The sequence below is a fragment of the Sorex araneus genome, chromosome 6 (genome assembly GCF_027595985.1).
Source record: "Sorex araneus isolate mSorAra2 chromosome 6, mSorAra2.pri, whole genome shotgun sequence".
NCBI lineage: Eukaryota > Metazoa > Chordata > Mammalia > Eulipotyphla > Soricidae > Sorex > Sorex araneus.
In genome coordinates, this window is record NC_073307.1 from 149,040,167 (window position 1) to 149,056,674 (window position 16,508).

Below are 16,508 nucleotides of genomic sequence, written 5' to 3' on the forward strand. Positions count from 1 at the left end.
AGCTCCTCCCCTCTCTCTCTCTTTTTTTTTTTTTTAATTGAATCCCTGTGAATTGCAGGGATTTTGAAGCCCAAGGTTTCAAAGATATTTAGGATTGAGTTTCGGGCACAACGGTTCCAACACCGATCTCTTCACCAGTGCCCTTTACCCTCTACCAATGTCCCTCGTTTTGCTCCCCCCCCCCCCCCAGCCTGCCTCTGTGGCAGGCACTTCCCCTCCCCCATGGTCCTAATGTTCCCTTCCTTAACTACCCCCCCTCTCCCCCACCCCTGCCCCAGTGCCAAGCTACTGAAGTTCTCCCCCCCTTCCTTTCTATTGCCATTGACATTGAGAGTCCCCTCTGAGGCTTACTTCGGGCAGGCGGATGAGAGAGTTGCTTCCCGAGTCTGTTCCTCCCCCTCTGGCTGATTTCATTCAACATGAAGTACGGAGCTCCCTCTGGCAGGCAAAGAATGAGCTCCAGCCCACTGAGCTTTCTTCCTGACAATCACTATCATCCCATTGTTCATCGACTTACTCGAGTGGGCGGCAGTAACGTCTCCATTTGTCCCAGCCCTGAGATTTTAGCAGCCTCTCCTTAACTTGTTTTTCCCAACAATTGGAGGCTTCTTTCAGGGCCAGGAGAATGAGACTGTTATTGTTACTGTATTTGGCATATGGAATACGCCACAGGGAGCTTGCCAGGCTCTGCCATGCGGGCAGGATACTCTCGGTAGCTTGCCGGGCTCTCTGAGAGGCATATACATTTATTCTTTTAAATAAAATATAATATATATTTAAATATGTATAATATATCTTATATACAAATATATAGTATATACATATTACATATTTATATATAAGGTATAAATATATAATAATATAAATATATAATAATATAAATATAAATATATGTATATATTTATATATATACAAGGTAATAAATCCTTAGGCCCCATTTTGTACCCCATTTTGTAAGGAACAGGTTTGCTAAGGGAATGTTGGGGATTCTTCTTGGCCTTTTTGGGTCATACCCAATGATGCTCAGGGGTTACCCCTGGCTCTGCACTCTGGCAGTGCTCAGGGACAATATGGGATGCTGAGGATTGAACCCAGATCGGCCACGTGCAAGGCAAATGCCCTCCCTGCTGTACTATTGCTCCGGCCGAGAAAGCAGACGTGGAGGAGTGCAGACTGCAAGAAGGACCCTTTCGGGCTCCCCTGCCTTAAAGAGAGTCACAGCTTCCTGTGTCTTTCTTCCTGAGCAAAGTTCCCATTGAAAGGAGGGGCCCTCAGGATCTTGGGGGAGGCAAGTAGGTACAGGGGTGAATCTTGTCATTAGCACCTTAATCAATTAAGGAAAAAAAAAACCCAGTTTTCCACGTGGCCATCTCCACACACCCCGGAAGCACACGGGCTTCTCGAGGAAAACTTACTCGACTGTCTTTCCAGTTTAGAAGTTGGAGTCATTTGGGGCTGACCCTGAAAGCCACGTTCAGAGTTGAGTGGGAGAAGATGATTTATTTATATTATTATTTTGCTTTTTGGGTCACACCCAGTGATGCTCAGGGGTTACTCCTGGCTCATGCACTCAGGACTTACTCCTGGCAGTGCTTGGGGGACCGTATGGGATGCTGGGAATCGAACCCAGGTCGACTGCATGCAAGGCAAATGCCCTACCTGCTGTGCTCCCGCTCTGGCCCCAGGAGAAGATGATTTAAGGGACAGAAGGCGGGGGCGGGGGCGGGGGTGGGGGTGGAGAGAGCCAGCTGGGGAGGTACTGGGTCCAGAGCCCACAGGGGCAGAGGACTGAGTCCAGTACCTGGAGGATGCGTGTCTGCCGTGAGGGTGGGGGCGGGGGAGGTGCACAGAGACCCGGAGAGCCACAGCCGCGGGATCCGCCTGACGTCTGTGCTGTTCCGTTTGAAACAGATGCCGCCACCTCTGCGCACGCCGCCAGACTCGACCCTCGGTCCCGAGACATCTCAGTCCAGCTCCTTGGGCTGTCGCCCGGAACGAAGTATAAGGTCACGGTGTATTCGCAGGCGGCAAACGGCACGGAGGGGTCCCCGCGAAGTATCGGCTTTACAACGAGTAGGTTGGCCTTTGTGAAGGGGCTTCGGGCAGCATCTGCGTGGGCGGGCTGTGTGTCCCGCGCTGGGTCTGAATCTTTGGCTGGCGTCATGAGCGTGTCTGGTCCGAGGGGGCTTTCTGGGAGAGAGTTGATACAGAACTGATTGAGTGAGCTTTTTCTTTTTCTTTTCTTTTCTCTTCTTTTCTTTTCTCTTCTCTTCTTTTCTTTTCTTTTCTTTTCTTTTCTTTTCTTTTCTTTTCTTTTCTTTTCTTTTTTTCCTTTCCTTTTTCTTTTTTGGAGGGAGTAGCTCTCCAAAGGGGTGCTCGGGGGTGGGTGGGTGGGGAGGGACCCAGAAAACCCCTTTATATGAGTCTCAGAGGACCAGGCTGACAATTTAATGCAAGGGCTGAGGATGGGATGCTGCTCTGGCTGTCTGGACCCCCCCGCTGGTGGTGCTGGGTGTCTCAAGGATCACGAGCTGTGCGGGGGACGGGGTCCTCTAGGGTCATCCCCACATCCGAGCTGGGGAAGAGCCGGGGTCAGTCATATGCGGGCACCTTCAGCCCAGTACTCTATCTGCCTGTGGTGAGCCTGTCTCTCTCTCTGCCCCCCTTCTCTCTCTCTCTCTCTCTCTCTCTCTCTCTCTCTCTCTCTCTCTCTCTCTCTCTCTCTCTCGGAGGGAGGGGGCACACCTGAAGCATTTTGGTCTTCTGAGCCCATCAGGAATCACTCCTGGTGGGCTCAGGGGACCAGATGGGATGCCCGGGATAGAACTGGCCCTGGCATTGTCAAGGCCGTCTTGGTACTATCTTTTCTGCCCCTGATATCTTCATTCTTGAATGGAGATACAGCTGGAGAACTTTTCTGGGCTCTCCAGGCCCCAGGGCAAGGCAAATTGTCAGGTGTGTGTCATTCTGGTCCCAGGAGCCCATCACACACCTCTCGGAATCCATCCCAAGGACAGACGACCAGGCAGTTGCAGTGGACAGGTTGTGTGTTTTCACGGAAGATGATGCTGGCTGTGTCCTACGGCCCCCCTAAATTAGTTGTGTGATCATGTAGGTGTATGTGATTGTGGTTAAATGGTGTAGCAGGAGCAGCCATGAAGAAGTGTGTGAAAAAAAAAAAAGAAAAACAGCGGGTAGGGCGTTTGCCTTGCACGTGGTCGACCCGGGTTCGAATCCCAGCATCCCATATGGTCCCCTGAGCACCGCAGGGGTAATTCCTGAGTGCATGAGCCAGGAATGACCCCTGTGCATCGCCGGGTGTGACCCAAAAAGCAAAAAAAAAAAAAATAAATAAAAAAGAAGTGTGTGGTCTGACCACAGCATCTCTCTTTTTTTCTCTTTCTCACTCTTTCTTTTTCGCTCTTATTTTCTCTTTCTCTCTCTGTCATTATCTCTTTCTGTTTCTCTCTCTCTTTCATTCTCTCTCTTATTCTCTCTCATTCTCTAATTCTTTCTTTCTCTCTCTCTTTTTGTTTCACTCTTTCTCTCTCTCTCTGGAACCTCTAATTTTTTTTTTTACCCCTTATATCTTCACAGAGTCTGGTCAAGTTTTTAACCTCACAGAAGTGGACGTCCAGGCCACCAATCTGACCCTGACCTGGGAACTGAGGCATAACGCCTCATCCTCCACCTATTCCTACCAGATACTAGTTGTTTCGCCGACCGGTAACCGCAGTTTCACCACCAATGAGACCCTCACTGTCATCACTGGGCTCCAGTCCTGCACCTTCTACAACATCACGGTGCGGCCGGTGTCGGATGGGAACATCCAGGGCGTGCCGGACTCCCTGGGGCTGAACACCCGTGAGTTCTCCCCTGGTTCCCCCAGCCTTGCCCACCCAGACCCAGGACCAGCCTTCACTCCTTCCTTCAAGGAATGGCCAGCTGAGTGCCAGTGGGTAGGGACAGCTGTGTGATGACAGTGGCCACCGCCTGTCCTTCCCGAATCACAGTGGTCATTGCTGGCCCCTTCCGTGTGGCAGCTGGCCACAAGCGTGCCTTGCTCTCTCTCTTCCACCTTCCCCGCCCTGTGATGTCATTGGCAGCCTCCTCAGTCTGTGACGTAGGCGGGTGTAGCTGTCCGGTCAGTGAGAGGTGAGAGGAGAGAGCTGGGCTTCCCTGACTTCAGCCGGGGCCTGGGAGGGTGATTCGAGTACAGTGGAGACCCCAAGCCAATGGGTCCATGGAGACAGAAAGAGCCTGCCTTGTCCCCATGTACCTTTATTTATTTATATTTTTTGCTTTTTGGGTCACACATGGTGTTGCTCAGAGGTTACTCCTGGCTCTGCACTCAGGAATTACTCCTGGCGGTGCTCGGGGGACCATATGGGATGCTGGGAATCGAACCTGGGTCGGCCGCATGCAAGGCAAATGCCCTACCCGCTGTGCTATCGCTCCAGCACCCTCATGTGCCTTTAGCATCAGGATGCTAACCTGGCAGGGAGGCAGGATATGGAGGAGGTAAGAGGCAGCAGATAAAGAGCTTTGTGTTCTGAAGACAAGCTTTGTGACCCTGGAAGAGCCCCCAGTGCGACATCGTTGGGAGGACCGAGTCGAGATAGACTTCTAAGATCTCAGGGAAAGGACAAAATGAGAGGTTACTGAGCCCGCCCGAGAAATCGGTGATTAACGGGATTTCGTGATCGTGATCGTTCTGAAGAAGGCACAGTCATTTATTTTATTTATACATTTTATTTTCATAAAGTTGTTCACAATAATTGATCACATTCAATATTTCAACCCCAATCCCACCACCATTACACTTTCCCACCAGTATTATTTTGTATTGCTTGTGATGAATAGTATGAGATGTCTGTAAGGGTCTATCTCACGGTGATTCAGCAAAAAGGCAAAACAACAACAACAACAACAACAACAACAACCAGAATGCAGTGTCACGCTGCTGCAAGAGTGGCCGTGTGCTCCTGGAATTCTAAAATTTTTAAATAATTGGCATCCGGAGATACCTCTGCAGTGAGCCGCTCTGTTCCGAGATTCATTTGTGAGTCTCCAGATCATGGCCGTTAATGCGCTTAAAAGGCACCTGGAGAATATTCGTGGGTGTGACAGCTGGGAACCGAGAAGGGCGGGGAGCTGGGAAGGAGCGAAGGCACAGTCGTTTAAAGTGAAGGTCTAACGGGGTACCGTGAGCACAGTCCTCCAATGATGCTGACGGGATGTTGTTCCAGGAGCTTTAGCGGGATGGCAGGGGCTTGGGTGGTGAGAGTTGGGGCGCTTGTTTGACAGAGGAGAGGATGGCCGGCACGGTGGGACAGCTTGCCCCTGGCCAGAGAGCCAGCAGGTGGCAGAGCAGGGCTGGGATCCTGGGATGGACCCAGGGCTTGCCTCACAAGAATGCTTGGTGAGGGACCAGGAAGACAGTCCACAGGACTGAGCACACACTTGGCATTGGGTGTTCCCGTTGGATCTCCTACACCACAGAGTGTTCTGACTGAGAAAACGTAAAGAAAACAAAAAGGAATGCTTTACTCACCCACTATTGCTTCCCTACCGTAAGCATTCTTACCAGGGTTCCTGGACTGGCGCTCTGGGGTAAACTGACTCAGCTGTTCACTTCGTACCTTTCACTATTTTACTTTTTTTGTTTTTCTTTTTTGGGTCACACCTGGCGATGCACAGGGGTCACTTCTGGGTCTGCACTCAGGAATTACCCCTGGCGGTGCTCAGGGGACCACAAATGGGATGCTGGGAATCAAACCCGGGTTGGCTGCATGCAAAGCAAATGCCCTACCCGCTGTGCTATTGCTCCAGCCCCTACTTTACTTTTTTTCCAGAAAAACATTTGACACTTTGTTTAGATACTGTGATTTACAAGGTTGTTCATAATCCAGTTGTTTCAGGTATTTGATGTTCCAGCATCAGTCCCACCATAGGGTGACGTTTCTCCACCAGCGTCCCCAGTATCCCCCTTTCCCCCCAGCCTGCCCCCTCAGCAGGCACAAAATGATTGGATTTATGCTTCTTATTTTTTGTTTTTGACTTTTTGGGATCACACCCAACGATGCTCAGGGGTTACTCCTGGCTCTGCCCTCAGGAAGCACTCTTGGCAGTGCTCCGGGGACCATATGGGATGCCAGGGATCGAACCCGGGTCAGCCGTGTGCAAGGCAAACGCCCTACCCGCTGTGCTATCCCTCCAGCCCCTTTATGTTTCTTGTTGCAACATAAATCTCACAATGGTTTTACTAAAGCTCACGTCTGAGGAGGCACGGAGCTGCGGGTGCTAGCTGAGCCTTCTGCCACTGCTTTCACTTATTCTGCATGGTGGGCTTCTCCTCAGCCTTCCCAGCTCATTTGCTTTGCTCCGTGGTCAGTACTGTGAGATTTGTGGGTGTTGTGCAGCCGCATCTGGGGCCGCACCTCCCCGGAGCTCTGGGATTGGGATAGTTCAGAGTGGGGTGTCTCTTCGAGACCAGTAGTGGCACTGTGAAGCCAGGCTATTTATATACCAGAGGATATTGGCTGTGGGTGGGGTGCTGGTCGGCCCAGCCCCATCCCAAGAAAGCTCCAGAGATCTCAGCCTGGAGATCGGGGTGTAAGATTAGTTCTCTAACCTATTCTGACTGTGACGGATGAGTCAGCCATATCTGAAAGCACACCTCACTAAACCGCACCCCCAAATACTTGTTAAACACCACGGGAGTTTATTTCTGTCTCCTAGTGAAAGAGCAATGCACTGCCAGGCGGAGTATATTGTATTCAGTGACATGGTGTCTGGCAGCAGAAACCATGAACTGCCTCAAACAGAAAGGGGTTCAGTGCTGGGAGTCAGGGGCTTCTGGAATCATCGGAACACCCAGCATACAGGTTTTCCGGGGCTGCCGTCGTGAGGAGCACGGACTGACTGAGACAGCAACAATGGATTCTCGCGTGGTTCAGAGGCGGAGAGTCCGGGGGAGGTGTTGGCAGGGTGGGTGGCCTCTGAGATGGCGCTCCTCGGCGAGTGGCTGGGCATGTTCCTCGGTTTCACCCCGGCTGTTCTCTGTCTGTGCGGGTTTGTGTCCTTATCTCTGCAAAGACAGACAACCAGCCACTTTGGATCTGCGCCTACGGGTGGTAACTCCATGTTAACGACACCTTCCAAAACCTGTCTCTAAATACCGTCTCATTCTGAGGTACTGGAAGTGAGACAGATGTTCAACCTGTGAATTTTAAAGGAACACAGTTTCATATACCTGAAACCCAATCATGAAAGCTTGGTACTTTCACAGTGACTCAATGCACTGTAGCACCCGTTGTTCATCAATTTGCTCGAGTGGGCGCCAGTAACATTTCCATTCATCCCTGTCGCGTGCTAGTGTAGCCCGATGGCGTACTGGGGGCTCTTTCAGGATCAGGGGAATGAGGACCATTGTTGTTACTGTTTTTGGCATATCGAGTATGCCACGGGTAGCTTGCCAGGCTCTGCCGTGTGGGCGGGATACTCTTGGTAGCTTGTTGGACTCTCCGAGAGGGACGAAGGCTTTTGGGGTGGCTTCTAATTACCTTTATAGGTGTTCCCAGTCTACCAAATGTACGCTTTTGGTCGACTGGCATGTTGTAATGATCTGCACACTGACAAACATACACCTGCCTGCGTCTCTGGGCAGCACCTGGGACATCTGTGGCCTCAGGTTGATCTCCTTGAGGTTGATGGAGTGTGCCCGGAGGTTGCTGAGCAGCTGGCAGAGCAGGACCTTATCACAGAGGGTTTGTGCCTGATCCAGCACCTATGCTGAGTCCCAGGTCACCTGGTGGTTGACTGACAGCACCCACAGTGGATGAGCCACTGTGAGCACTGCTGCCACGGCTCTATGTCTGATGGTGCTGTGACTTGGCCCGGCTGGGGCAGGCGGCGATGCTGTGGCTGCCACCACGGTTTCTTCATGCCCCGCTGACGCCATTCTGTCTGAATCTTGCAAAACAGCCTGCGATGTCCATCAGGAATCACGTGTAGAGTTCCAGCAGGGATCACACATAGAGTTGCATGCCTGGCGTGCTGAGCCGCATGTTGTCTAAGGCGAGATGGTGAGCGGGGTTCGAGAGAGTGTGAGGGGTCCAGGCGGCGTCGGCGCCGTCTTGCCTGCAATCAAATATGGTGTGGTAATTATGGAAAATGAGTAGGGAGTGTCTTACGATGTGTCGCACGGCCGCTTTCGTGGTTTAGGAATATGTTGACTCATGCGTGAGGTTCGGCCCGAACATGTGGAAAGCGGCCCGGAGCATGGCGACGGTTGGGTAGTGGAGGTCGGCTGTCGGGGCCGGGTCCCTTGGGGTGGGGAGGACTCTCCTCTGCCCTCCTATGGGGCACCCTGAGTGAAAACAGCCTGGCGCGGAGTCCAGTGGCATGGTTAGTTTAGCGACGCTGGGAAGTTTAGTGATGCTTATTCAAGATAGGTAGTGAGCAGTGGCCAAAGAGTTGTTGCCCAAAGCGTTGCATGCTTCTCATTTTCTGGAAAAAGAGTTAGTATCTACACCGTAGGCACACAGCTTCTGTGCTCTGTGCCAGAGTGTTCTCTAGGTATCAGACATACAGGTTTCTGAGAGGCCTTTGTTAAAGTAAGTGATGATGCAAGGAAGAGAAAAAGCCAGACCCGGAGTCCCAAATTGTGGGGCCGGAGAGAGAGTGCAGTGGGTGAGGTGCTTGCCTTGCATGTGGCTGGTTGGGATTCGATCCCCAGCACCACACATAGTGTCCTGAGCCCAGAGCCAGGAGTAGGCACTGCGGACCAAAAACCCAAAACTAAACCAGACAGCCAGCAAAAAAGAGTCCCAAGTATTAATGTTCATATTTTGCGAGTTTCAGTCACCCCGGTCTGCTGGAGAAATAGATTCCTGAGAGCCTCCTGCTTTCTTCCCGCAGGCCTTCTTCCGGTTTCTGACTTTCGAGTGGTGAGTGTCAACACCACGGAAATTGGCTTGGCTTGGAACGGCACTAACTCCACTCAGTTTAAGATCGTCGTCCTGAGGGAAAGAAGTATAATTCAGGAGAGAAACACCAGCCAAAGTACCATTATCATCAGTGACTTAATGCCTGGATGTCAGTATTCGTTTGAAATAACTCCACAGGGATCGAGTGGAACAGGTCCCTGTTTCCCTGAAGGGAAGCCTGAAACAATCAACCAGACGACTGGTAAGCAAATGGTCTTTCTTTCTTTCTTTCTTTCTTTCTTTCTTTCTTTCTTTCTTTCTTTCTTTCTTTCTTTCTTTCTTTCTTTCTTTCTTTCTTTCTTTCTTTCTTTCTTTCTTTCTTTCTTTCTTTCTTGGAGGTAATTCCCTCTAGGGAATATTTATTGAGCATCTTTTAGGTGTTAGGTCCTTGTTTGCACTCTTCATGTGTATCTATCTATCTATCTATCTATCTATCTATCTATCTATCTATCTATACACACATACATATATATGTATATATACATATATCCCTGTATCACTGTCATCCCGTTGCTCATTGATTTGCTCGAGCGGGCACCAGTAATGTCTCCATTGTGAGACTTGTTACTGCTTTTGGCATCTAATACACCACCATGAGATACAGCTACAGTTTTCATGTTTGAGTTTCAATCATACAATGATCAAACACCCATCCCTCCTTTAATGCACATTCTTTACCACCAGAGTCTCCATTATACTATATCCACACCTCTTCAGCCTTCCCCTTCCCCTCCACCCCCCACCTCTGTGGCAGACAATTTCCCCATACTCTCTTCCTATTTGGGGGCATTATGGTTTGCAATACAGATACTGAGAGGTTATCACGTTTGGTCCTTTATCTACTTTCAGCACACATCTCCCATCTCGAACGATTCCTCCACCCATCATTGACTTAGCAATCCCTTCTCTAGTCCAGCTGCCTTCTCCCCCCGGCTCATGAGACAGGCTTCCAACTATGGAGCAATATTCCTGGCCCTTGTGTCTACTGTCCTTGGGTGTCAGTCTCATATTATGTTATTTTATATTCCACAAATGAGTACAGTCATTCTGTGTCTGACCCTCTTTCTGATTCATTTCACTTAGCATGATATTCTCCATGAAATGTCTACTGTGTCTGAACCCCTATTTTCTGTGAGACCGTGATGTTTGGAAATCAATACAATTTGTGTATTTTTTACATACTGCTTTTCTTTTAGTTAAGAAAAAATTGATAATTTATACTGACAGCAATTCTTGTTCATTATGTAAAATACACATAAGCAAAAAATATCACACATAAGCCATCAAGCAGCTGATGACTGATAACTTTTGGGTGTGTGATGTTTTATGATTATAAGTTATATACAGGTATTTAGGGTTTTTTTTTTTGGTAAACATTGAACTTATTCTTTTCTTGTGGTTTTGGCATCTTTTTTTCCACTTAGAAGATTTTTTAAAATCAATATTATTCTTTGTCAGTATAACTATTTCTACCAGATATTTTTGATATTCTTTCCATTTGTAAAGTAATAGAGACAAATTAAATATCAAGTGCAGTCAGAGAAAATTCAAGCCTCATCTTTTTTTTTTGATATTGTACCAATTTTTTAAAAATTTATTTTATTGAATCACCATGTGGAAAGTTACTAAGTTCTCAGGTTTATGTCTCAGTTATACAATGCTCAAACACCCATCCTTTCACCAGTGCCCATATTCTACCACCACAAAAAAAAACCCAGTATACCTCCCAACCCCCACCCCTGAATTCCCCACCCCCCCTGCATAACTGATAAATTTCACTTCCTTTTCTCTTTACCTTGATTACATTCCATATTTCAACACAAAACTCACTATTGTTGTTGGAGTTTCAACACAGAACTCACTATTCTTGTTGGAGTTTATCCCCCAAGAATACGGCCCTATTGACAAGGAGACATTTGATAATTAGTTTTCCACTAATAAGAATTAAGAGATATAAAGTTGCGCGGCCGCGGTAGCGTCAAGCCTCATCTTAACTCATATTATCTCATAAATTTAAATTTTTAGGTTCAACCTTAGGAGTTCCCCTCAACTCACTTTTCTTCTCTTGTTAATTTATACTTTTACGAGGACCATACAAAAAAAGAAACAATGAAAACGTATTGCATATACCAGAAATATTAACATCTTCTTGAAAAGCTACCGGGAGTATCCCGCCCACACAACAGAGCCTGGCAAGCTACCCATGGCATATTCGATATGCCAAAAACAGTAACAATAACAGGTCTCATTCCCTTGACCCTGAAAGAGCCTCCAGTCGTTGGGAAAGACGAGTAAGGAGAGACTGCTAAATCTCTGGGTTTGGACGAATGGAGACGTTACTGGCACCCGCTAGAGTATATCGATGAACAACGGGATGACAGTGATACAGTGATTTTTGATATGTCTGGCATTCCATTGTCTTAATGAGGAGCCAGGGGCCAGAGAGATAGCACAGTAGATAAAGTACTTTCCTTGTATCGGGCAGCACCAGTTTAATTCTTGGTATTGCATTTAGTTCCTGAGCCCACCACGAGTCAATCCTGAGCACAGAGTCAAGAGTGAAATAGCTCCTGAGCACTGCCCAAGTGAAAATAAATTAGGGGTCTGCAGGTAATTATGACTCTGAGGCCAGAACTGGCTCGTGACTTATTTTTGTAAAGTTTGACTGGATTATAACCATGTTCATTTAAATTTCTTTTGTGCTAAAAATAGTAGTCACAGACTTTAAGACCTGCAAAGCCTTAAATATTTTTTTCTGTAAATTTAAAAAAAAATTAAAAAATACTGAAAATTATTTAAAAAAGTTACTTTTACTTATTGTAAAAATTTTTTTTTCAGCAAACCTTAAAAGGTTTACTGACCCTTGGGCTATATCAGTGGTTCTCAAATTATGGTTCTTGGAATTGTTTAGCTTTTTTCAAGGGGTTTGCTAGGCATTATTCACTAGATAATACTAAAAAGTTGTTTGATATTACTCTGCTGTCATGGGTTGTATCCTCATATTTTTCTACTTAAAAAAAATCTCATTAAAAAGTTTTGTTTAGCCACACCCAGTGGTACTCAGGATTTACCCCTGGCTCTGCACTCAGGGGTCACCCCTGGCAGGGCTCAGGGGACCATATGGGGTGTCAGGGATCAAACCTGGGTTGGTTGCATGCAAGGCAAGCACCCTATCCTCTATAATTATCTTTCTGGTCTCCTCATTTATAATTTTTTATTTAATTCATTTATTTTGACTTTTGGGGTTACACCCAGCAATGATCGGGGGTTATTCCTGGCTCTGCACAGGAATTACTTCTGGCAGAAGTTTGGGGGACCATATGGGGTGCTGGGGATTGAATCTGGGTCAGTCACATGCAAGGCAAATGCCCTGTCTACTGTACTATTACTCATGCCTCCTATAATTTTTAAGTTAGTAAATAGTAATACTATCACTTTGGTAGAGGCATCCGTGAAGGAATTTTGCATGATTCAACAATCCAGGAGTCTTGTTAACAGAAGGCAAGAAGAGTTGTAAGAAAGCACTAATGTTCCCACACCCATCCTCTCACCCGTGCACATTTCCCACCACCAATCTCCCCACTTTCCCTCGCCTTCCCTCGCCTCGCCTCTACGGTAGGCACTTTCTCCTCTCTCTCTCTCTCTCTCTCTCTCTCTCCTTTCCTTTTGGGCCTATGGATTGTAATACAGATACTGAAAAGTTATCAGGAATATCCCTTCACCTACTGTTAACACTCAGTTACTGTCCAAAATGATTATTTCCAACTATTGTTACACTGGCCCTTTTCTGTCCCAACTACCCTTCCTGCCCCCATACACTCTTTTTTTTTTTTTAATAAGAATTTTATTTTATTGAATCACCATGTGGAAAATTACAATGCTTTCAGGCTTAAGTCTTAGTCATACAATGCAGAAATAACCATCCCTTCACCAGTACACATATCCCACCACCGAAAAAAAAAATCACAGTACACCTCCCATCCCGCCCACCCCCACACCCCCCCACCCCACCTTGTAACTGATAAATTTCGCTTTACTTTCTATTTACTTTCGTTACATTCAATATTTCAACACAAACCTCACCATTATTGTTAGGAGAACCCCACTAGAGTCAGACCTATTGTGAAGAGAAATGAGGTCGCGAAGCCGAGGTAGCGGCCGCGCGGTTTTGGATTTCTGTACTTTAACAACTAAGTCCAGGGAGATTTCTTCTGGATATTGGATCATTGCAAGCTTGTAAATGCATGTGGCCCCCGGGATCACATCTTGGCAGTGGCAGGAGGGGCCGGTGCCTCCCACCTTCCCAAGAGCACCCTCGCATCCTTTTGCTGCAGTTTTTGTCGTAAAATCCCATCTGTGGTCATCATAATATGGTGGTCCCCACGCCCTTGATCCCCGGGAGGGGACAGGCGAGAGAGAGAAATACCTTTCCCCTCCTTGGCGGGCATGGGGTCGAGGCTTAGTTCTCAGGCTGGAGACATTCTGCAAGTAGCTGCCCATGTCGAAAGTGGTTTGGCTGGGTCTGGATTCACGCTCGTGCAGCTTCGGAGGGGCTGCACACATGTGCGGCCCCCGGGATCACATCTTGGCCCCCATACACTCTTATAGAAAGTTTTCAGTTATTGACCAGTCCTCCTGGTTCCTGTTTTCTCTGGCCTTGGATATTAGTCTCATGCTATATTCTTTTTTTTTTCTGCTTTTTGGGTCACACCTGGCGATGCTCAGGGGTTACTCCTGGCTCTGCACTCAGGAATCACCCCTGGCCGTGCTTGGGGGACCGTATGGGATGCTGGGAATCGAACCTGGGTTGGCCGCGTGCAAGGCAAACGCCCTACCCACTGTACTATCGCTCCAGCCCCCTCGTCTCATGCTATATCCTTAAATATATATATATATATATATATATATATATATATATATATGTATATATATTGGTGGGGGTGCATCTTAAAGATCCTAATGAAATCCCCAGAGAAAATTAAGAGAATTAAGAAGACTTTTGTGAACTTTTCCACAAAAGTTCCTGGCTTTTTCTCACCAAAGATTTGGAGTTGCCTTTTGTGAGTCTGAGGTTTGGGTCACGAGGACAAGACGTTTCTCCGGATGGACTCTGGAACGAAGCTGAATGTCCCTGATGGTCCCTAATCCACTCTCCCCTTTTTGTCCCTCCCCTTCCCACAGAGTACGCAGCCGTGTCTGACATTCAAGTGACCAACTTCACCGCGACCACGATGTCACTGAGCTGGAAGAGCAACGACCATGCCTCTGGGTACACCTACTTTCTGCTTATCAGGTGGGACAGCAGCTCCATGGACTCCATCGACAGGAACACCTCTGCCAGAACATTCTTTCTCGACGACCTGATTCCCGGTACCCTGTACAACATCACCATCTACCCGGAATTCAAGCACGTGCGCGGCAATGCCAGCTCCATCAACCATTACACACGTAAGTCTGTGCTCCCATGTTGCCGAGGGCTCATGCTCCGTCTCTGCCTGGAAGATGGGGTGGGGCGAGCAGGAGACGGAGTGGAGGGGACGCCTGTTGATATTTCTGGGCTCTAGGTTGAAGGGGAAACTTTCTTTTTTATTTTATTTTTTTATTTTATTTTTTTTTTTTTAAAGAAATATTTTATTGAACCACCGTGAAAACAAAAAAAATACAAAGCTTTCAGGTTTAAGTCACAGTCAAATACTGATTAAACCACCATCCTGAAGGGGAAACTTTCTAAGCTGAAACCTTGGGCTTGGCCAAGGGGCTGCCCCCGCCTGAAATGCTGGTTCTCATGGGAACTGAGAACCGGGGTTTGAAGCAGAAAGTGACCCTGTGTGCCCGGAGTGCACATCTGTACCAGTCATTTCCTGGGAACTCAGACTAGCATGTCCCCTTGTCCTGCTGACGAGCGGGCCGTTGATGGCATCTTTTGAGTTCTGGCTTCCATGCATCAGAGCTCCCAGGCAGGAAATGATACCTTAAAACTGGATTTCGGAGAGACTCCAAGTCTGGGCAGCTGCTTGAAAAACCTTCATTCATTCTTTTGAGATTGACTCTTAAGTATTTTCTAAATGTCTCTTGGGGAGAAACCTTTCGTGTGGCTTCTTTGTTTTGTTTTGATTTTGTTTCTTTGGGCCACACCTGGCGATGCTCAGGGGGTTACTCTTGGATTTGCACTCAAGAATTACTTCTGGCAGTGCTCGGGGAACCATATAGGATGCCGGGGATCGAGCCCAGGTTGGCTGTGTGCAAAGCAAGCGCCTTATCTGCTGTGCTCTTGATCCAGACAGTCTCCTGCTGTTTTTAACCAGAATGGCTGGGTATGTGACCTCAGATGAATCCTCCGGCTTCTTTCCTTAGGTTCTGTCACTGCCCTTTTTATGTAATGTTCCAGCACCAGTCCCACCGCCAGTGTCAGCTTCCTCCCACCAGCAGCAAAGGAGGAAATTTTGGTCTGCAATAAATTAGAGTGCTGGAGTTTCTTTCTTTCTTTCTTTCTTTCTTTCTTTCTTTCTTTCTTTCTTTCTTTCTTTCTTTCTTTCTTTCTTTCTTTCTTTCTTTCTTTCTTTCTTTCTTTCTTTCTTTCTTTCTTCTTCCCTCCCTTCCTCCTTTTTCCTCCCTTCCTCCCTTTCTTCCTCCCTTCCTCCCTTTCTTCCTCCCTTCCTCCTTTCTTCCTCTGTTCCTCCTTTCTTCCTCCCTTCCTCACTTTCTTCCTCCCTTCCTCACTTTATTCCTCCCTTCCTCACTTTCTTCCTCCCTTCCTCCCTTTCTTCCTCCCTTCCTCCCTTCCTCCCTTCCTTCTTTCCTTCCTTCCTTCCTTCCTTCCTTCCTTCCTTCCTTCCTTCCTTCCTTCCTTCCTTCCTTCCTTCCTTCCTTCCTTCCTTCCTTCCTTCCTTCCCTTCCTCCCTCCCTCCCTCCCTCCCTCCCTCCCTCCTTTCTTTCTTTCTTTCTTTCTTTCTTCTTTCTTTCTTTCTTTTCTTTCTTTCTTTCTTTCTTTCTTTCTTTCTTTCTTTCTTTCTTTCCTTCTCTCTTTCTTTCTTTCTTTCTTTCTCTCTTTCTCTCTCTCTTCTTACTTTCTTTCTTTCTCCCTCCTTTCTCCCTCCCTTCCTCCCTTCCTCCCTTCCTCCTTCTCTCCCTCCCTCCCTCCCTCCCTCCCTTCCTTCCTTCCTTCCTTCCTTCCTTCCCTTCCTTCCTTCTTCCTTCCTTCCTTCCTCCTTCCTTCCTTCCTTCCTCCCTCCCTCCCTTCCTCCCTTCCTTCCTTCCTCCCTTCCTTCCTCCCTCCCTCCGTTCCTCCCCTCCCTCCCTCCCTCCTTCCTCCTTCTCTTCCCCTTCCTTCCTTCCTTCCTGTCCTTCCTTCCTTCCTTCCTTCCTTCCTTCCTTCCTTCCTTCCTTCCTTCCTTCCTTCCTTCCTTCCCTTTTCTTTGTTATTTACTTCCTCCTTTTTTTGGTTTTTGTTTTTTTTTTGCTTTTTGGGTCACACCCAGCAACGTGGGAGGGGTTACTCCTGCTCTGCACTCAGGAATT

General features: G+C 47.7%; 1 protein-coding gene across 1 annotated transcript in view; it reads left to right on the plus strand.

Annotated features, from left to right (window-relative positions):
* The window catches only part of PTPRJ (protein tyrosine phosphatase receptor type J), a 172,371-nt gene that overhangs the window by 122,263 nt on the left and 33,600 nt on the right, over nucleotides 1-16,508 (plus strand). Inside the window, 4 exon segments of the mRNA XM_055141437.1 lie at nucleotides 1,912-2,073; nucleotides 3,598-3,864; nucleotides 8,923-9,192; nucleotides 14,172-14,438. Coding sequence (XP_054997412.1) covers nucleotides 1,912-2,073; nucleotides 3,598-3,864; nucleotides 8,923-9,192; nucleotides 14,172-14,438 — 966 coding nt within the window.